The 20,906-nt window shown below is 35.8% G+C and overlaps 3 protein-coding genes across 6 annotated transcripts; 1 reads left to right on the top strand and 2 right to left on the bottom strand.

Moving 5' to 3' along the window:
- Positions 1-1,315: 1,315 nt before the first annotated feature.
- On the bottom strand, positions 1,316-7,621 carry LOC7468613 (uncharacterized). 3 transcript variants are annotated; one of them, XR_002983617.2, is made up of 15 exons: positions 7,508-7,621; positions 7,332-7,421; positions 7,135-7,257; positions 6,730-6,897; positions 6,551-6,643; positions 6,279-6,412; positions 5,107-5,154; positions 4,958-5,011; positions 3,920-4,705; positions 3,645-3,830; positions 3,388-3,537; positions 3,080-3,280; positions 2,160-2,976; positions 1,756-1,826; positions 1,316-1,634 (listed from the first exon to the last, which is right to left on the bottom strand). XR_002983617.2 is itself a non-coding variant. In XM_002314118.4 (13 exons), the coding sequence occupies exons 1-13, from the start codon at positions 7,526-7,528 to the stop codon at positions 2,382-2,384; spliced, it is 2,649 nt and encodes an 882-aa protein (XP_002314154.2). In that variant the 5' UTR covers positions 7,529-7,621; the 3' UTR covers positions 2,044-2,381. The 3 variants fall into 3 exon arrangements, 1 of the variants encoding a protein (XP_002314154.2); XM_002314118.4 differs by lacking the exons at positions 1,316-1,634; positions 1,756-1,826 and having other exon boundaries at positions 2,044-2,976; XR_002983618.2 differs by lacking the exons at positions 6,730-6,897; positions 7,135-7,257; positions 7,332-7,421; positions 7,508-7,621 and having other exon boundaries at positions 6,279-6,463.
- Positions 7,622-12,185: 4,564 nt separating this feature from the next.
- On the top strand, positions 12,186-19,544 carry LOC18102012 (uncharacterized). 2 transcript variants are annotated; one of them, XM_006378965.3, is made up of 11 exons: positions 12,187-12,525; positions 12,742-12,915; positions 13,232-13,459; positions 13,689-13,743; positions 13,825-13,883; positions 14,055-14,171; positions 17,149-17,301; positions 18,605-18,668; positions 18,773-18,942; positions 19,065-19,148; positions 19,243-19,544. In XM_006378965.3, exons 1-11 carry the CDS (start codon positions 12,400-12,402, stop codon positions 19,264-19,266), a joined length of 1,254 nt encoding a protein of 417 aa, XP_006379027.3. In that variant the 5' UTR covers positions 12,187-12,399; the 3' UTR covers positions 19,267-19,544. The 2 variants fall into 2 exon arrangements, with proteins under 2 accessions (XP_024464643.2, XP_006379027.3); XM_024608875.2 differs by lacking the exon at positions 14,055-14,171 and having other exon boundaries at positions 12,186-12,525.
- A 684-nt stretch (positions 19,545-20,228) lies between these two features.
- Positions 20,229-20,645, bottom strand: LOC127905774 (uncharacterized). The gene has a single exon (XM_052455818.1). The coding sequence runs from the start codon at positions 20,643-20,645 to the stop codon at positions 20,229-20,231; it is 417 nt and encodes a 138-aa protein (XP_052311778.1).
- Positions 20,646-20,906: the final 261 nt, after the last annotated feature.

Raw genomic sequence — 20,906 nt, 5'->3', positions numbered from 1 at the left:
ATAATATCGGGATGAGGAGGCAAAGGACTGGCAGCAAATGAACTTGAGCCACGTAGTTCCATGTTATCTATTTGAAAATATTTGGCACCAGAAGTTTAAATTCGCCATTTTGTCATGTTGAGCTGCTAGAAAATGACATATTTCCCATGTATCCTGCAAGAGGCAGAGCTTCAATCCTTAATAAATCTGCTTGGCCCACGCAAGCCGAGAGAGACATTAATAGGAGAGCTCAGACCCCTTACAGCATGATGATGCATGATTGCCGTCCAAATATCATGTATTTATCGACCTCTAGCAATAGTCCCATCATTATTATAAAATAAGAGAGAGAAAAAGGCCATATTTTGTAAAATAAGAGAGAAATACGTATTGGAAAATAAGAGAGAAATTCATTCATTGAAGCCATATTTTGAAAACTTGGCTTTTGAGTGAATAAATAAATATTGAACTTGAAATCCCAATGGTGTAAAATTCTTAAACTGCCATTACATTCACGGTATTAAATGTTTCTACGGGCACTCCTTGGCCAAATCCAACATTATTATAAAATATACTTTTTAATGTGTGACTTGGAACTCATGAATATACTTCCAAACCCATTATTAAAACAGTGAATCAATTTATAAGTTCTAGCGGCTATGCTCCATTGGTAGACAAATTCCTAGCAAACATAACTCCAGCAAAAACAGTTCAATGAAAAAAGACCACTATAAAGCTGCCTTAAATAACAATCAAATGAAGAAATGAATCTCCACATAATCTAAGTACTTGCGAAAATTTCCAATCAACTGAAAGTAGTCACAAAAAGGTCCTGATTTGAATAAACAGAACACAAGTTGCCCAACTTAAGAAACGAAAATGAGAAAATCAGGCTCATCAATCATTTTGTGTTCTTAACCTAACTTTCACAGGGAGTGTTCTCCCACAATTTGGTAATAAATGACCAAGCATCAAGTCAGAAAAAGACTTCAAACTAAATGTGGCTCTAAGCCAGCATTACATAGCAAGCAATACATACTGCTTAGAGTAACCCTAAATGCTCATCATCAAGTCAACAAAAGAATGCTAGACAAATGAAATATTATATCTTCTAGGTCCCAGTAAGGGCGTATAGTATGCATGCATTGTGAGTGACTGCAGAAATTATAATGAACACCTCAGCACAATGGTTGGCAAAGGTAAGAAATCGCGAGACAATGCCAAAGAAAGTCAGGTCCAAAACAGCTCCCAAGGGCTCACACCCTCCCAAGTTGTCCTAATGCCATAAAATCATTTATATTGAGAAGTCAAAAGGTCAAAGCAAAATACAGGCATAGAAAACAACAAACTCAATTTTACAGAATATATCACTGCCACAAATAAAATAGTAGCCAGTTTCCCCTCACCGAGTCAAATAAAATAATTAACAATGGATAAATACCGACAACCCAAAACCAATTAAGCTAATTCATGAATGAGAGATCAACACCTTCAAAATGCAAAGAATAGTTCATATAGAGCTAACTATTGCATATATATACATGGCCATTTTTTTGCTATATACATCAAGCAAATATCAGATCCGGACAAGACGAGCCCAAGACTACAGCACCTGGAGAATTTTAGAAAACAAAGTCCCAGGAACAATGCTCAAGCTGTCATCCACACAGGTCAGACCAAAACACAGTGAGAATGCAGCCAACAAAAACAAGAGAAAGTTCAACAATAGGCAGAGAGTTATCGTAAGACAGACAATATAGAATGAAAACAGTTCACCTGAATCTTGCTCAAATGTGGATCTGCACATGGTCTGCTCAAGCAAGTCATCTAGCTGACAATAATTTCATCTAACAATTGACCAGAGAGCCAATTCAGTATCAACTTCGTATTAATTAAACTGAAATAACCTGTAGGTTCACTTTTCATCCTAAGAGATAGTGTCACTTAATCTTGCACACCTGATCTTACAAATGCGGGGAGCAACACTAGAAATTGCATTGTCCCACAGAAGCTAAGAAAAAGTATTTTTGTAACTAAGTCTAATAATTTAAAGAGAAAACAATATGAAAATCAAGCTGTTAAGGCAATGATGCATTCATATATATGTTCCGTCAACATCCATGTCACTGTTAAAATCCACTAAAAAAACAGATTCCCAGCCAAGGGACAACATATATTACCAGAAAAACTAGCAGCAAGGTCTGCATAAAGGTGCACTCAAGAGAATAGCTCAGAAAATCCTCATCTATCCATTTCAGCTGCCAGCAGGAAACAGAGACTACATTAAAAGGTTACACAAAAAAAAAAAAAAAAACCCATCCATAGCAAAAGGTCCTAGCAAATATAAAGAAAAGCTTAACATGATTAAAGTATAAAGCTTAATATTCAATGCTGTAACAAATTTAGCGATTGATGCCCTTCTTCGCTTTAAGTGATTCAAGAGCCTTCTTCCTTAACTCAATCTCAAGTTTTTTCTGATCAGACTCTATCTCCTCATCATCACTTGGATGGGACTCCCTCCTGCCAACATGTTCATCATCGGAAGAACTAGCATCACCACAATCCTTCAATTTTAGCTTCTCTGCACGCCGTTCCTCCCTCCTACGGCGCCGCTCCTCGCGCCGTCGATGCTTCTCCTCCTTTCGCAATTTCTTTTCTTCCTTCCTCCTCCTTTTAACCTCTTTCCTCTCTTCAATTTCAGAACCATGGCTGCCATCATCATCCGAAGCCACTTCAAGCCGATGCAACCTTTTATGCTTTGACTTTTCCCTCTTTTCTGCTCTATGCTTATCACTTTCCTTAGAACCAGAATCCAATGCACCACTGCCATTACTATGATGGACTTGTTCAGCTGTCACTGGTGCGGTTTCTGACTTGGGATGTTTATCACTATCCTTAACACTGTTTAAGCATGAACGGTCTTTCTCATCCTTGTACAAAGTTGGAGATTTTTTTGCATCAAGATCATGATCAGCGCCCCTCCCAGAAGACTTCCCACTGTAAGGAATGTGATAGACATCAGAACTACTAGTTGGTTAATGTATGCACACAATTGGGGTGGGGGTAGAAGAACAAAAGATGTAGAGCAAGAAACATATACATCTTTATATCCTGGTCTTTCTTCCTCGAATCCATGTTATCTGGATAGTTTCTGGAATCAGTAGTCCGACGACTGGCTAATCTTTCAGAAGATTGTTCATCCTTGTAGTGAACCTTCACAGAAGAATCTTTCTGCTTATTAATGTTGGAAGGATGTATAGGTCGTTTCCATGATGACCTAGAATAATAGTCCCCACCCTCCCTAAAAACAGAGCAATCAATTAAAGTAATAAACCAACCAAAACGATCAAAATACTATCACAAAAAAGATACACGAATGAACAGAGAATGTCTAGCTCAAAATCTAACCGAGTATGACCAGTTTCATCATGGTCTTTGCTAGTTTCTGGACTATCCTTAAGAGGTTTCCTCCCTCTTTGTTTCTGAGGACTTAAGCTACCATCACGTGTAATTTGCTCTTTTCTTTGCCTGGCAGGACTCTCATATGGACTAGGGGACCTTCATTAGCAACCAAAAATTGTAAACATGTGTATAAAATATCTTCACAAGTGATCAGAATTCTGAAGATAACTTAATGCTACATTTTTTAATGAAAATAAAATCACCTTCCATCTTTGCTGGCACTCTTTCTTGCAAATGGCGGAGATTCTGGCCGGAGTGGGGACCTCTCTGGTGAAGGAGATAAAGCTGGCAATCTATTGGATAAATCTTTCTGATCCTTCTGATCTCTTTGTGGTGACCTCAAAGAATTTGAGGACCGGCGTGGAATAGGCAACAATTTTTGTTGTAATCTGCCATATATATTTTCACTATTACAGATCTGGTTTCAATGTAAACTAATTAAGTAAAGAGGAGTTTCTCACCAAGGAAATGAACATACCTAACTCTTTCTCCAGGAGACTGCACGGGTGATCTGTGTTCCTTTGGAGATTTCACTGGAGAAGGGGACCTATGCTGGACAGGAGATGGAGAGCTTGAAGTGTAAGGCGAAGGAGACCGACGATGAGGAGATGGAGATCTCTTGCGTGAAATAATAGATGACCTATGTTGCATAGGAGAAGGAGACCCACGACGAGGAGTAGAAGGAGACCTTTGATACCCCCGACGTACAGGAGATGGTGATCTGCGTCGTAAGGAAGGGGGTGATCTACGACGAAGAGGTGAAGGTGATCTACGTGACACAGGTGAAGGTGATCTACGCCTTAAAGGCAATGGGGATCTGCGGCGCATAGGGAAAGGGGATCTACGGCGCACAGGGGAAGGGGATCTACGGCGCCTAATAGGTGAGGGGGATCTTCGGCGCCTAATAGGTGAGGGGGATCTCCGACGTCGAACAGGTGAGGGGGATCTACGACGTCGAACAGGTGAGGGGGATCTGCGACGTCGAACTGGTGAAGGAGATCTATCATGCAAGGGTGAAGGTGACCTGCGTCGAAAGGGAGAACGCAATCTACGTCGTATAGGGGATGGTGACCTATGTCTTAAAGGAGATCTAGATATATGCCTGGAGTATGATGATTTCCTCCGAGGTGGGGAGGGTGAATCTCTGGGTGAACGCCTTCGACGAGGAGTAATTGAGCGCCTTCTTAGTGAGCGCCTTCTATCAGAAGATATGGAGCGCTGCCTTCGTACTTCAGGTGATCTAGACACACTTCTTGACTTATGCCTGCAATTGAGGTATGCATACATAAAGTTAGGTGTTGTGATTAAACAAATGAAAGGGAATAATGAACAATTGACATACAAGTAAATCATGCAATCCATTTTACTATTATATTTAGAAATGTTTGCATGTGGCATGTTCATTTGCACCTAAATAAAATGACCAAAAAAGGAAAAGAAAAGGAAGCGAAACTCCAAATCCAAGTAATTAAATGATGTGACTATAATATTAATGTTGTTGCATAAAAAGACATACCCTGAATGACTTCTTGAATTTAAAATTAACCTGCTAGTCCTAGAAGGTGAGCCTCTGCACAAGACAACCCAAGTTATTGGTAAGCTAGCTCATCCTCTAGATGCGAACCAGGAAGTATGATCAAATATTAAGATGGCAAGGAAAATTACCGAGGAGATGAAAATGAACGATCAGTCGAATGAGGAGACCTAGAAGCCCTGTAAGAGATTTATCATTAATATTTCACAACTCCAATCTTGCCTAAAAAAACACATGGATACACATGCAAACTGCATCTCATCCAAAAGTAATGCTAAGATAAGAAAAAATTCCTTTTTGGAATAATTCCTAATAGATAAAACAAATGTTAGAGCTCGATTTTAGTTTCTTCCAGCTAGTTAAGTATAATTTTTGGCTATTTCATCATCATTGGAGAGTATTTTTACAAACATATAATTGTTTTAGGTAGGAAATACACAGCTTGAATCAATGTTGGATTGCTTTGTCTATGCAAATCTAGACAGTTGTTCTTGTGCCCATGTGCAATGTAACCAAAACCTTAAAGGGTGGGTCCAAGGTGAGCAAATAGGGAGCTATGTGGTCTTCCTTGTATATAAACAAGAAAGAATGGTTACCCCAGGTATAGAGCAGCTGCAGTGTATCAACTAGTCAACTAGAGTGTTAAAGTCCCCTTTGATGGATGCCCACCAATTCAAATTCATAATGCAATATCTTTGTCACCGGTAAGACACAAAATTGAACTTGCAAGTGGCATTTGACATCATCTTGAAGCACGGTTCTGTAGAAACCACCAAGATTTATGCTATGATATAAGCATTAATGAACCTTGCGTGCATGTCTCGGGATAGGTTCTAAATCCAATCAAGGAAGATGAAAATGAGTGCTTGTGCTCCATGAGGCATCCAACAGCATTTTACACTAAGCAGAATTCTTAGAGGCTGCTAATTTGCACTGCTTTTTTCACCTTAGACGCGTTTTAAACAACATAGTACACCCTATACAGTCACTACTAACACAAAAGGGAGGAGTGAAATGAGAATCAATCATCCATAAAGTACCAATGAAATGCACTATGCAGCTGATCTTCCAGAACATAAAATGAGCACTTATTTAACATGCTCCTGAATCACATCATGATAAAAGCTTGTGCAGAAATTTACCAACATAGGTTAGGTTGAAGTCCACATTAATGCAATATTTTCTGCTATAAATTTGTAAAGATTGAAGAATGAAGAGTCTACGTTACCATGATAGGCCTGAAAAATAATTCATACCCTGCTCCTTCAGAAGAAATTTAAAAAGATAAAATAAAACTCCTAACCTTTTCCTTCCTCTTGCACCATTCCTCATGTCAGTTTCTTTCTCATCCTCATCATGGCCACTTGAACCCTTAGGCAGCATGTGCTTTGAGGCTGGCTCCATAGCATTATTGGCTTTCTTTTCAACCTCAATGTCCTACAGTAGTTTGAGGTAAAGGACATGAACCCAAATAATTGCAGAAGCTAGCTGAGTACCATGAAAACACAAACTAAAGTTAAAACCAAAAACCCAATTCTAGGGAATCTAACTCCAGCGTGAATGAGTTAGCATTACCATCTTCTTCAATTTTTCCCTCTCAAGTTCTCTCATCTCCTTCTCTATCTCCTTCTTCTTCTGGATTTCATTTGCTATCCTATCGACCTCTGCCTGAAATAATCCATGTTAACAAAGTAAGTAAAGATCCATTCTGATATTGAATGTCATACCATCATGACTTGAAAAGCATTTCAAACCTGCTTCTTCCGTGTTTCTTCTTCTTTGGCATCCAAAAACTGTTGAGGAACACCACTTTCATTCTTCTGCGCACTAAGAAGAAGTGTCCAAAGCTCTTTCATAAACTTCCCAGTGTTTTTCTCCATGAATCCTGTAAGCGATATTTGAACCTCCTTCCCATTCACTTCCTGCATCAATACAGTATACAACAAGAAAAAAAATGATAACTAAACCACACTTGACTATTGTTAAGAAACAAAATGCCTAACACCAAGCGAACTCTCAACACTTCTTTAGGCAAGTATTGTAAAATTATATTAGCAAAGACGGAGGATCCACGGGTGCAGTATTCAATTGAAAAGCAAAACATGAACTATTTTCAGACACTAAAAAAAGTAAGGTTAATTGCAGAAAATCAATAATACCTTTCCATCAAGCAGGCCATAAATGAAGTTGATAAGAACTTCATCTTCAAAGCCGAGAAGCTCCGTCACTCTAGTAGCAATCCACGGTCTAATAACATCCATCTTCATTTTCCTCGTATCCACCTAAAAATTTGAAACAAATTAGATAATTTCAACCACAAAGGATTCAGCAACTCAATTGAGAAAAGAAAACGAACCAGATGGTCCAATTCGGGAGCGAACTTCTGCGACTTCAACAGCTTCGCTTGCTTGTTGGAGAATCGAGTGTCTTGATCAGCAGACGTGCCCTAGATTTAAAAAAAAACAAATCAAATCGAATTCCAAGATCTGGAACTGCAAATTCATATTCGGATCTGTAAAGAGTGAAGCTTACCCGGAAAAACCCGCCCGACATTTTTTTTAGGGTTTTGATGGGTAAGTAAGTAGCTTGTGTTTGGCTAGAGAAAGATGAAGGAATCACACTCCTATTTTAAAGATTATGCAATTCTTTTTTTATTTTTCATTTTAATTATTATTATTATAGGACAAAGGTGAAAAGACAGGAAAGGCCTTCTCTTACGGTCGGATTCTCATTCTGATCTTGCGCTACGTTTGGATAATTGGATTTTAATAGTTGAAATAATTATGAATCCAATTCAGGACGGTTTATTTATGTGGTTAAATTTCTTTTTCAAATTGTTTTTTCATGTAAAAGAATTAAAATATTTTTTTAAATATTTTTTTATAATTTTGATTTATTGATATTAAAAATAAAAAAAATCTAAAATATATATTTTATTGATATATTTTTAAAAAAACTACCTGAACTTCTCAAAATGTGATCATTTTTATATTTATTTTCTGTGTTTTGAAAATTATAATTTACATTTTAAATTTTGTTTTCGTATAATTGTTTATATTCTAAATTATTTTATTGTTTAGTTACATTCATCAAAAATATAAAATGTAATTTTTCAAAACATGATAATAAGTGTAAAAACAACTAAAATATAGAATGATTAATTTTTTTTATTGTTAATTGAAAAGCATTTTTGTAAAAGTATCATGCATTGCATTATTAAACACACATTCAAACCAAAAGAAGGTTGGTTTGGTTTTATGTTTTAACCATTCAAGCTATGCAAAAAAATTATCCAATCAATTAATTTTTTTTTAAATAAATTAGTTGTGAATTATTCAAGATTTGTTAAATATTATTATAACTTGCCAAAAACCTATGCATTGCGGTAGTTTTTTATTTTATGTATTTTTGTTGATAAAAAAGAAAGTTATGAATGTTATGATAAAGGTATGCTTTGAACTTACCTTTAAAGGGTAAAACTTGTAAAGGTGACTTCAAATTATAAATGCACCTAGAATATTTATGAGGCCAATAAATCATGTGTTGCATGTATTTATAGGTAAATTAATGGTTGTGTATTTTGATGACATCTTGATCTATAACAAGAACTTAAATGAGCATTTTAATCATTTGTGTAGTGTATTCAATGTATTGCGTAGTGAGAAATTGTATGTTAATCTTAATATCTTTGCACGGAGAAAATTGTGTTTCTTGAATATATTGTAACTGTATAAGGTGTCGAGATGGATAAAGACAAGGTAAAGGTCATCTAAGATTAGCCTACACCTAAATTTGTGACCGAAGTAAGAAGTTTTCATAGTTTGGCTAGTTCTATAGGATGTTTATTAAGGATTTTAGCACACTAGTTGCACTAGTTACTAAGATTGTCAAAAAGTCAGTTGGTTTTAAATTGGGTATTGAACAAGATAATGCATTTAACTTGTTGAAAGAAAAACTTTGTTTAACACCTTTAGTAGTTTTACCTGACTTTATGAAAGTTTTTTAGGTTGAAAATGATGCTTCAGAAATAGGTATTGAAGCTATTTTAATGCAAGATAAACGACTTATTGCTTATTTCAACGAAAAGCTCACTGGTACAATATTGAACTACACTACTTATGATAAGGAGCTTTATGCTTTGATGATAACTTTGGAGACGTGATAGCATTACTTGTGGCTAAAAGAATCCGTGATTCATTCGGATCATGAATCATTAAAGCATTTGAAAGGATAAGGTAAGTTGAATCGATGACATGCAATATAGGTGAAAGTCATTGGAACATTCTCAATACTTTAGGTGACATTCTCTATTCTATCTCAATTTTCAAAGACAAAAAGACGATGCAAATGAAGTTCAGGATTAAAATGCAAACAAAAAGTGAAACACGATGGATTAAATGAAACTTTTGCATGTTTTTGTTGTGGAAGAGTCCTTTTGTTTCTTCATTTATGTCAATTTCAATTCTCTATCTCTCAATTGTTTTTAAGAATAAGAAAAAACACTATTTTCTAAAATTGATTTTTAATTTAATATTGAAACATTTAACATCACGTGAGGTAAATTAGAGAAAATATTTCAAAACACATCCATATGCATAAAACCATGGAACATTACTTGAAAGCAAGGTTGTCAAAAACACTTTTTTGACACGACACGAAATATACAATATAAACTCGGATAGTAAACTCGAATTATAAAATCATAAAATCACAAGTAAAATATTTTAACTAATTATATATTGACAATTTCAGTCAAGTAGTAAATAATAATATAACACAATTAAAATAAAAATAAAATAAACAATACAAATGTCCAAACATCTTAAAATACATAATTCAAATAAAAATTCATACATGGTTTAAATAACTTAAAAATACAATATAATACAATTATGTCTATATAATTTCATTAACTAAAAATTAACAAATCTAAAACAAACAATATGTTGGTGTGTCATGTAAACTAAACACATCCTCCACTAAAAATTTTCTAACAATATTTGTACTAAACTTTAATCTTAACTTGGTATTGGTGATATTTGTGAAATATGTTTTATAATCTTCTTTTTTTTTCTCGTTCTTAGGACACAATTATGAGTTATGTATATTATTTTAGGTGTCACAACTTTAATCTTAACTTGGTATTGGTTATATGTTTTTCTTTTCTTTTTCTTATTTTAGGTGGGTATTAAATTTTATGCTCTCCCTTTTTCTGCCGTTGATCTATATTCACTTCTAATCTAGAAAAAAAACCCACTTTTGTTTGTTTGTTTGTTTGTACACATTAGCGAACGTTTCTTTCACTTCTAGTCATAACCAAACCAAAGCATTTCTCATCAGCAAGTTTGCATCTCTTTTTTCTTTTTTCTTTTGTGGCCATGATCAGGAATCTAGAAAAGCGATCGAGTGCTGGTAATACGCCATCAAGAAATAGTGGTGGCAGTGGCAAGGTTGTTTCTAGATCTATTGCAGGAAAGAGATCTCCTCCAACACTAGAAAATAATGATAGAAAGATGTCTAACTCTAGGTCAACAGTAAAAGGACAGTTTTAATCTCTGTGGAACCAGCTGTGCTACTGCCTGCTGGTGTTAGTCGTTAGGGTTGAGATTTGGGCAAAGAAAAAAGGGGATACTGGGGGTGGGGACTATGGGTGGAGTGTCAGGGGAGTCAGGGTCAGGGATAAAAGACTCAAGGAGTCAACATTTTTTTTTAACTTTGGTCAAACTTGTTAAATTGGTCCGGTTTTACCGAGTTTGACAGATTTTGAACGAATTTGACCGATTTTGAGTTTTTAACCCGATTTCACACGTTATATACATGTTGACTTGTAAAATCGTATGATTTTATGAGTCAACTCGTGATTTTGACAAGAATGCTTGAAAGGATATAATTAGAAAAAAGTAAAGTTCTGGTGACCAAAATGTAAACCTTGCACTGTATAAATACCAAAATTTAAAAAGTGGACAAAAATGTATAGTAAATGGACAATTATTTGAGCGGTGAATAATGCTTTTTTGAATTTGAATAGTAAAAAGAAATGTTGTTTTAATTGTTACTAGTTCTTTGACCCGCACTTTGCTGCGAGTCGAATAATATTTTTTGGTAAAAAAATAAATAAACATGCAAGTTTCTTAAAAGCATTTATTTTTACAAAAAAAATCCTAATATTAAATTAAAAAGCATATATATTCATTTAATTAAATAAACTGATAACTATTTGTGCCAATAAATATAAAAAAAAGTGTTAATATGTCTACTCGACTCGCCTAGCTGCATGTCAAATAAGTTTTTTTCAATGCAAAATAATTAATATGTCAGTGTTATTAACATATTTTTTGACATCGAGTAAAAAATATAATCATGAATTAAAAAATCGATGCTTATATATAATAAAATATAATGAAGATCATGTTCGTTAATAAAAACATGTAAGATCTCAAACTAATTTTTAACACATTAGAAAGATGAGACAATGTTACCATTGTTACAGTGAAACTTCATTTTCATAGTTTTTGTATAATAATTTTTCAAAAAAAAACAAAAGTGTAAAGATAAAAAATAAAACACAAATTAGAAAAAAATGAAATTAAGAACAAAAAAAATTGTATAAATAGATTAAATGTAAAGTAATAAATACTCAAAGTGTAAAGAACAAAAAATAATATATATTTTTTAAAAAAACATGTAAAGAAAAAAAAAACCATAAAAAACGAAGATAAAAAAATTGTGATAAATAGATTAAATATAAAATAATAAAAATACAAAGTATATAAAATAAAAAATAAAAAATTACAAACTTGTAACTGCTATAATACCCGCTACAGTAAAAAAAATGGAGAAAATTTTAACTGTGCCATTTCCACAATGAAATTGGGTTTCCTTAAATTTATAATAATTGTTAATGGTTTATGGTTAAATGTTGAGCGTAGAATGACCTCTTAGTACGCATTTTTTAACACCTAACTTCATTTAATTCATCTTTGCCTAAAACATACTTAATTAAATATAATTTTTTATTTCAAATTCGGAAGTGTACATGAAAAAAAAAAAAGGCCTATCAATTGTCCACTAGCAGGCTACTCTGAGAGGGAGTGAGTGTACAAATAAAATCAAACGTTGTACACTTACCGGGTAAAAAATATAAAGACCAAAGCAGATCTCGACACGTGGACCCACTCCTTGAATCGGATGCAAACCTATTTATATTCCACCCTTTATTCTCTTTTCTCGTCCGCCTCTTCTCTCGTCTCTCTCTCTGAACTTCATCCTCTCTCTTCCCTCCACAAATCCAAACCCTAGAAATCCCTGTTTCCTTTCCAAAACGATTTTCTTATGATTTATGTCTTAAATCATCTCTATTAGGGTTTAGATATTATAAAAAACGGTAGAATTGAATTATTTGATAAAAAATTGAGAGGAGAGGAATGGCGTCATCGGATGCAACAAGCCCCGTTTACATCAACGTCATCGAAGACGTCATCAACAAGGTCCGCGACGAGTTCATCAATAACGGTGGGCCCGGTGAGACCGTCCTTTATGAGCTTCAAGGAGTAATCAACATTCCCTATTCCTTTTTTTGGGTTAAATTTTGCTGTTAATTTTTTAGGGTTTTTCAAATCTTAGTTTTTTCTCTGATTGGTGATTTTCTTTGGATCTAGTATTACTATGAGTTCTAGGGTTTTCAGATTTGTAATCTATTTTCATACCGGGAGCTGTAAAGTTGCTGATTTTGTTGTTGTTTTTTTTTTGTTGTATGGGGAGTTTAGCTTTGGGAGACGAAAATGATGCAAGCAGGTGCTATATGTGGTACAATAGATAGGTCATCAGCTAATAAGCTGCCGGTACCTGGTGGTCCAATTACTCCAGTACACGACCTTAATGTACCGTATGAAGGGACCGAGGAATATGAGACTCCCACTGCTGAGATACTCTTCCCTCCTGTGAGTAATTGCGACTTGCTCCTTGTATCAATTTTGTTGTCATGTCTGCTGAATTTAGTGAAGTGATTTAGCTGATTTACTAATTTTTAGCACCTCTTTGTGATTGCTGAACCTTAAGTTGAAATGGGCCAGTGGAAACTCTTTCCTGTCATATCTTTATTGGTAAAATGTGTTTTTGGTTGAGTTGTTTTTGAATTTTTAAGTAATTGTCAGTGGTAGTTTTGATATCTGTTTGTTGTATGTGGATTTTGAATTGATTTATGAGTTCAGTTATTTTGTCAGCAAGAATTTTTTATGTGGGTTTTTGGAATTGTAGACACCAATGCAAACACCCATGCAGACGCCATTACCAGGAAGTGCGCAAACACCTTTACCTGGAAGTGCGCAAACACCTTTACCTGGAAATGCGCAAACACCTTTACCTGGAAGTGTGGACAATTCATCCATGTATAACATTCCTACTGGATCTAGTGATTATCCCACCCCTGTCAGTGATGCTGGGGGCAGTACCGATGGAAAAGCTGGGAGACCCAGCCCTTTCATGGTAAGCACTGATTTGATCTTTCAGCCCTCTTTGTTTAGCAGATGCTAGTTTCAGTGTGTGGTTTCACATGTTTTGTGTGTGTGTGTGTGAGAGTGCTCGTGTGGTGTGGGGTGTGTGCCTTTGTTTTTTTCCCTGGGAGATTAGTGGCCAGAAGCTTGCTGCACTAATGTAGAGTTGTTATTTGGTTATGGATATGCTGACTGATCTTTTCCTTGTTGTCTTCCAACAGCAACCTCCCACTTGGATGCATCAAAGGCCGCCTCTTAGTGTTGATGTCAATGTTGGCAAGTCTTGTCACATTAGCAAGTTGTTTAGTGATTGTTGTCTTTGAAGAGTATTAACTAATAAGTGCTGTGCATTTGTAGCTTATGTTGAAGGGCGGGATGAGGTGGACAGAGGGACCTCTCACCAAGCCTTGACACAGGTAACTTTTGTTTGTACTGTGTAGTTTTGTGCTTTGAGGAGAGTTCATGGTCAAAAGGTTCGGGATGCTAAAGGTTTATTTTCAGAAACAATTCCCTTATTTGTCATCCGAAACAATAACATACTGTTGCCACAGAGGTAACTTATGTTTTGATATTGGAGAAAATTCCAGGACTTCTTCATGCCTTCTGGAAAACGGAAGCGCGAGGATTTTGCTCCGAAATATAACAATGGTGGATTCATACCCCAGCAAGATGGAGCTGGGGATTCTGCTTCTGAGGTTTCTCAGGTTGAGCTGAATGTGAATTCTTATTTGTTTATGATATATGTTAACTTTAATTCTCTTAGTTACTATGGGCTTCCTCCTAGCAAGCAAAATTTTGACTTTGTTTTCATCCTTTATTTATTTTATTCATTGATGTTCTACTTTCTCATGTTATGAAAACCTTTCTTTTCCACAAAGGTGTCAGGGCATGCATCCTAAAGGACTTTAACTTTAAAATTGAGTCTTGTGACTCGTCAGGTTTTGACTATAAAGCTGAGTGCTGTATGTGAATTTAACTTCAATTTGTAGTTTATGTGTCGAAATCCAGATCAGTTATTTGTAATGAATTTATGCTGTAATTAGTTTATATTGTGCTCTTCTTTTGAGGTGGAGTTTTTGCTCGGAGAAAAAAATGAATTTCAGCAAGTGGAAAATAACCAACATGTACTCTTATGTCTAAGATGTGTTGACTTAGGCAACAGCAAGCTTCATTCTCATTGGTGGGTTGAAACCAAGATCAATGTTTTATAAAGGTGTAACTTTTGTGAGTAGAACCTTTGGAGTTTTTGAGCCACTGGATAAGCCAGAGGTGGACAATAAGATACATAGAGTTTTGCTGATCTTTATCTTGCAACATGTTCTCTTTTTTTGTTTGTAGACTTAAAGTTAATGTGAGTGCTTTTCACATATGGTAGCTAAAACCGTTATAGGAAAGAGAGTTCATGTCAAGCATTTTGGTGCATTGAAGGAGTATTTTAATCAAAGAGAATTTCCCTGTACAAAGCTTCTGAACATCTATCTAAAATTACTGTTTCCTGATCTGTTCTTGTTTGGTTTTCTTAATTTTATTCATGGAGTTCTTCTGTTACAAATAATCATCTTTTTGTACCATGAGAGGACCATGGATTTTGCTGTTTTATGAAAAGGTTTAATCATTTGAGAAACATTTCTTTGCTTAACTCAGTAAATTTTATGCTGGATTACTTCTAGGAACTATTTAATTGCATCATAGTATGGGAATACTTAATAGGATAGTGGCTCAACCCATGGCATCGACTCTTGGTTTTTCAATTAAGATGGTCAATGAAATTGTCACTTATGGTTATAAAGGATTGAAGATCATTTTAAATGACAGGACAAATGAAAGTGGACTGGACAAATACATGGTCGTGTCTTGTGTTTGGTGCACTTGACAGGACAAGAGTGAATGAAGTTTTCGCAAAAATTCATATTGGTCCCTGAACTTTATCAATAATGTTTCAGTCCCTAGATTTTATTTTCATTACAGTTTAGCCCTTATTTAAATTTTCCGTTCCTCTAATTTTTTGGTAAATGCAATTTAGTCCTGAATTGGATTTTTTTTAGCAACTAAGCTCCTACATCTAAAAATTCATTTTAATAAAATATAGGTAAACTTGGTCAAACTTTAGTCATCCAAATTTAAAAATCAACGAGTGATAAATAAATAACAGATAATATGGAAAATTGAGAAATAATGATTTTGTCTATTGTATCTTACAAGCCTGTTCCACCCCATGATGGGACAATAATTTTGCTTTTGGGACAACTTTGGACAGGAAGAGGATTGAATCCTTTTCTTGTCACCAAACACAACACAGTCTGTCATGTCCAATGTGTGCAACAAACACAACACAACACAACACAACCTGTCCAGTCCCGCGTACCAAATGCATCTTGATAGTTCCCTTTTCTTTCGGACAAGCAATAAACTAAGAAGAATTACACTCTGGCCATCATATTTTTGTTTGCCATTTTAACTACTCAGTTTAAAGTTCATTTCCAAAGGATTTCCTTCATTGCTGCTAATAGAGCTATCAACTGTTCGACTGATGCCATTTGAAGGGGAAAAGAAAACATAGCTGCTGATATATCTTCTACCATGTATCGATTGACCATCCTTAAATTTGAACCAATTCATGTCATTAGCATCAAGTTTAGATTCTTCTGATGTGTTTGAGAAACGAGCTTGAGATTTTTATGCCTCTAGAGAAAGAGAGTGCGCGTGAGTTGGAACCATTCATCCTTTTCCATGTCCTTTTGCTGGCACACCTTGCATTATGCAGAATCTTTGCTAGAGAAGGTAGGGCTTGCCTGCTTTTCTCCATAGAATGGGGCGTAGCAGATGGGATATGATTAGCTATCATCTGTGACTGTGATACTCTTTTATTATCGAACTTTGACTCTGATACTCATGCTCCTTTTAGTCAGTTGGTAATCGGATTTTATGAATCACAACTTGATTGTGAGGCGCAAACAATCTTTGTTGTTCTTTTGAAACATTTGTGATATTAGTTGACCATTAAATGAGATTGAAAAATATATTTCTTTTATTGTTTCTTAAAATGTCATTGTGATCCAACGCTTCTAACTTGCACCAGACCAGTTTCAGCTTCCCTGCCACCACAATCATTGCACCCCCCGTCATATGACATTTCTGAACAAAATCCTTTGATTTGTCCAGCTTCTGTAAATTAGTTTGAAGATGACCAAATAAATGAATAGGCATTATTGACTACGTATTCGAATTAGGTTAAGTGAAGAATGGATGGATACTATTTATCACATCATTAACTACTGCCCTGGATAAATACTGTTGATCAGCATCATTAACTACATGTATCCATGATGCTGAGGTTCTCATGAATTCCAGCCTTTTGGGAAATAACCTGGTTGTCTGTGACCAAGTCAGGTCTTACCATTGCAGTTATTTCATTTTGTTTTGTATGTTCTGATTCAAACTTGCAACTTGAGAATTCTCTAAATTTTTGAAAATCGATCATTCAAGGCAATGAGGAGCTGATATATGCCTGGAAGCCTCAGTTTATCTCAAGCACTAGCTCTTTATTTTCTTTGAAATCAAATGCATGTTAGCCTAACAGTGAAATATTTAGGGTTCGTTTTAACTGCTCGTGTCTTTTAAAAGATCTGCATGTTTTCAGAAACTTGCTATATCTTTAGCTCATGTAATGGTAAATTTCAGGTAAGCCAAGGGAATGATCCTCTTGGAAGATGTGACACTAGCACCACTAAAAATAAAGAGATCTTAGCACGTGTGTCGAGGTCATATTTGAAGATTCCTCAAGTGGATGGGCCAATTCCTGATCCTTATGATGATGTGCTTTCTACTCCCAATGTATGTATTACTGCTTTTGTAATTTTCTTGAAATACAAAGATGCAATCAAGTATGCAATATGTATTCAATGTGGTTTCCTTGCTCTAGAATCATGTATGCACTGGCAAAGTGCTGCGCTGCATCCATCCTTGTCCCAACAGTGTTTTTCTATTTATCTAATTTCCAGTGTTTCCTGCTTCGTAAAGGGCAGCCTGTGTTGGCCCAGTCAGTATAGCATCATATATTTCTTGATTCTTTATCTTGTAACTAGAAATACAATGTTTCATCCAGCAAAAGAAAAAAAAAGGATAGAAAAACCCTTTCATTCACTCATGCACTGGCAAAGTGATGCACAATCTGTCTCATCATCACCCGCCTTGTTTTGGAGGACTTATTAATCTGGAGTAGCATCAGGTAGCTGTGATCTGAAGATGGTTTTCACATGTTTTGTGCATGCCCACATGTATAAGCATGCCTCTAGATACCTACAAATATACTGTCTGTGAAGAAACCCTGTCTTGAGATGAAAAGTTAGCAATACCATAAGCGACAATGTGCATAAGTTCACAGTAATTTTACAAAATTCGGATTTTTTTGACAGCAGTTTAGATTATGTATCATGTTTCTTGGAAATATGGACATACTAAGGTGTACAGTTGGCTCAGAACGTGTAACTGAAGCACTTGTTATTTTATTTTCTGATACATGCTGCTGCTTCCACGTTCATGCTTTGTATGGCTAATCTGAAAGGTAGCTGGTTGCTCTTTATAGATGGAGTTAGAACACAAAACTCATTTTTTCCTGATTCATACCCTGAATGTGGTTTGCTTGAAAGCTAGTAGGATATTATTAAAAGTTGATGAGGCTTAAACCAAAATCCCTTCCATGTTTTTATCTATGCCATGGGGCTAGGATGTGGAATGAGTTGATTTTTTCGGGATATGGCTTGATTGTAAGGTAGCTGGTACTTGCAAAGTATTGAAGAATGATTGTAGCTCCCACCATCTGGTTCATTTGGATCAAATACTATATATAATTGCTCTTCGAACATGTAATTGGAAATGGTGGTTAAAGCAGCCAGCACTATTTATGTCCTTGGTTTGCATGTAAGGGTGATGTTCAGGTCTTGAGAGCAGCCTTTTTAGTTAATGTACTGTAGGATGAGATTGTCTCTGAAATATTATCAGGAGTCCTATGTTGCTGAGACTATACCTTCATTATTTATAACAATGAACTTTTGAAAATTGAGTATGGGACATATTGTTTTCTCCAGAGATTACCATTTTCTTTCTAATTTTTCTGTCTTTGATTTTTCTGTTGAAGATATACAATTATCAAGGAGTTGCCAATGAAGATTACAACATAGCAAACACACCAGCTCCCAATGGTTAGTTTATGTAATATGTGTCTTTTTCTAATTTGATAAATTTGCTGAGTATGTTTGTGACAATCAAAGGTATTTGTTTTTTGTTTCTCCTTTCCACTTCTCAGATCCACTGGCAAGTACCCCAGCTGTTGTCAGTCAAAATGATGTTGCTGATGATGATGATGATGATGAGCCGCTGAATGAAGATGATGATGATGATGAGGATCTGGATGATGTGGACCAAGGAGAGGAGCTGAATACGCCGCAACATTTGGTTTTAGCTCAATTTGACAAGGTAAAGATGCACTCTTCTATTTTTGTTTGATTGGTAGTGTTCATCATAACAGGTTGGTTTAGTTGGTTGAATATACCAGTGATGCTAGTCTTCTGATAATAACATTTTTCTTGCATGGATAGGTGACCCGTACCAAGAGCAGGTGGAAATGCATACTCAAGGATGGTATTATGCATATAAACAACAAGGACATTCTCTTTAATAAGGTCTGTCTTCCATCAAATAATTGATGTTACAATTTGGTTCTGTATTGTACTAAAATTCCAAAATATTTGTTGGAATGCTGGCTCTCTTTTGCAGGCAACAGGAGAATTTGACTTTTGATTTTGTTAGGGGAATGTCTGCTTGGCAGCTAGTATCATTTGCTTTTAGTGGACGTATCCTGAGTTACCACTGGTTGTGTGGTAAGGTTTCTCAAAAATGTCCTCTAGTGAGAGCTCAAGGGAAGTGAGCGAGATGCTTTTTTTTTTTTTTGAATTGAAACCCTTTTGAATGGGTTGGATGGTTGGCCTATTGTACATAAAGGAAGAGCTTTTCAGCTTTTATAATGTATGACTGCAGGAGGTTTTTCTTGAGATTCCAATGTAATTTCATTTATGTCATACACTTGGACAAACTGCTTCATCCCCTTTTCTTTTGCTTATTCACACCTTTTATGTTCAGTTTGGTTGACAATGATCATGCTCTGTGCCACTGGTGCCTTCTCCTGTACATGCTTCAGTATTTTGCTTTCCTCATCAAGTCTGTATTGTACACGTGGAAAAATATTGCCAAGCAAACGGTACTAGCAGATAATTGTATAGTCAGTCGAAATCTGACATTGGCCACATGCCAAACCGTTTGAATTCTGGTGCCAAGATTATGCCTATAGGGGTTGTAGATTTCCATTTCTCTTGTGGATTTGGTGGTGAGTGTGCGTCAATTCTTAACAAACCCTGTTTCATGGAGCTGATTTATCATATCACGAGGTTTCTTGGCGGGGGACCATTCCTCTTGTATAGTAGGAGTTAGCATTTCAAAAAGATTGTGATGATAGCAACATTGTTCGAAAGTAAGAAAAACTCTTTAATTTATGTTTATTTACATCTTTCTGGCGAAACCGTTCCAAGAGAGTTCCTATTGAGATCAACAAACGAAACAATTATACATCGTAGGGATTTCCATCCTAGAAAATGCTGTATTGAGTTGTGAGCTGTGTTGGAGAGAAGTCCTCGGAGGTTGAAACAACAAAACAGAACCTGCAACGAGTTGAAATCATGCACAATAGCTCAACATACAATTGAAAATCATGACTGTGCGTGATCAACGAGAAGACATTTAGATTGGAAGAAAGTAAACAAGGATGACGGCTCAATGTATCCACTGGCTACTGCTGGATGTTGCCAAACTCTTGCCTCTGAATATGCATCGTGAACATCATCTTCCCTTCCTTTGTCATTATCCCCACATATTACAGGAAATGTAAATTCTTCTGCCTCCGATGGCAACGGCGGAGGAGATACAGAGAGTGGTGATAGAAGAGGGATTGGAGTAGGAGGAGGAGAGGCCTGACTAGCAGGCAGAAGAGGGGTGGAGAGCTGATCGAGATCCAGAGCTCGTGGGGCTTGCTTCTGTAGCCTTGTGGGTGGCTTCCCTACTTTGTCATTGGTTTTGGGTATTGGTTGTGCTTGTCTTTGAAATATGTTGCCATCATATTGCTCCATTCTTGAATCTTGAATACGATGATAGCTGCTATCTGGAAAAAAAAAAAAAACTTGCAAGAAATATTGTCCTCTACCTGATGCACAACTACAAAAATATTGCATGCGATTCTGTAATCTCTGTCCCTCTCTCTCTCTCTCTGCCAAGAGCCAATTTTCATGGAGAAAAGTGGTTTAAAAGGGGTGGTCAATGAAGGGAATTCCTCTTCCATAAGTAAAATGCATTTTGTTTGATTTATCCTTGTTTAAAGGAGAAAAGGGTGG

Source organism: Populus trichocarpa, chromosome 9, assembly GCF_000002775.5.
Source record: "Populus trichocarpa isolate Nisqually-1 chromosome 9, P.trichocarpa_v4.1, whole genome shotgun sequence".
NCBI classification, from domain to species: Eukaryota; Viridiplantae; Streptophyta; class Magnoliopsida; order Malpighiales; family Salicaceae; genus Populus; species Populus trichocarpa.
This window is presented reverse-complemented; position numbering and strand designations above follow the sequence as displayed.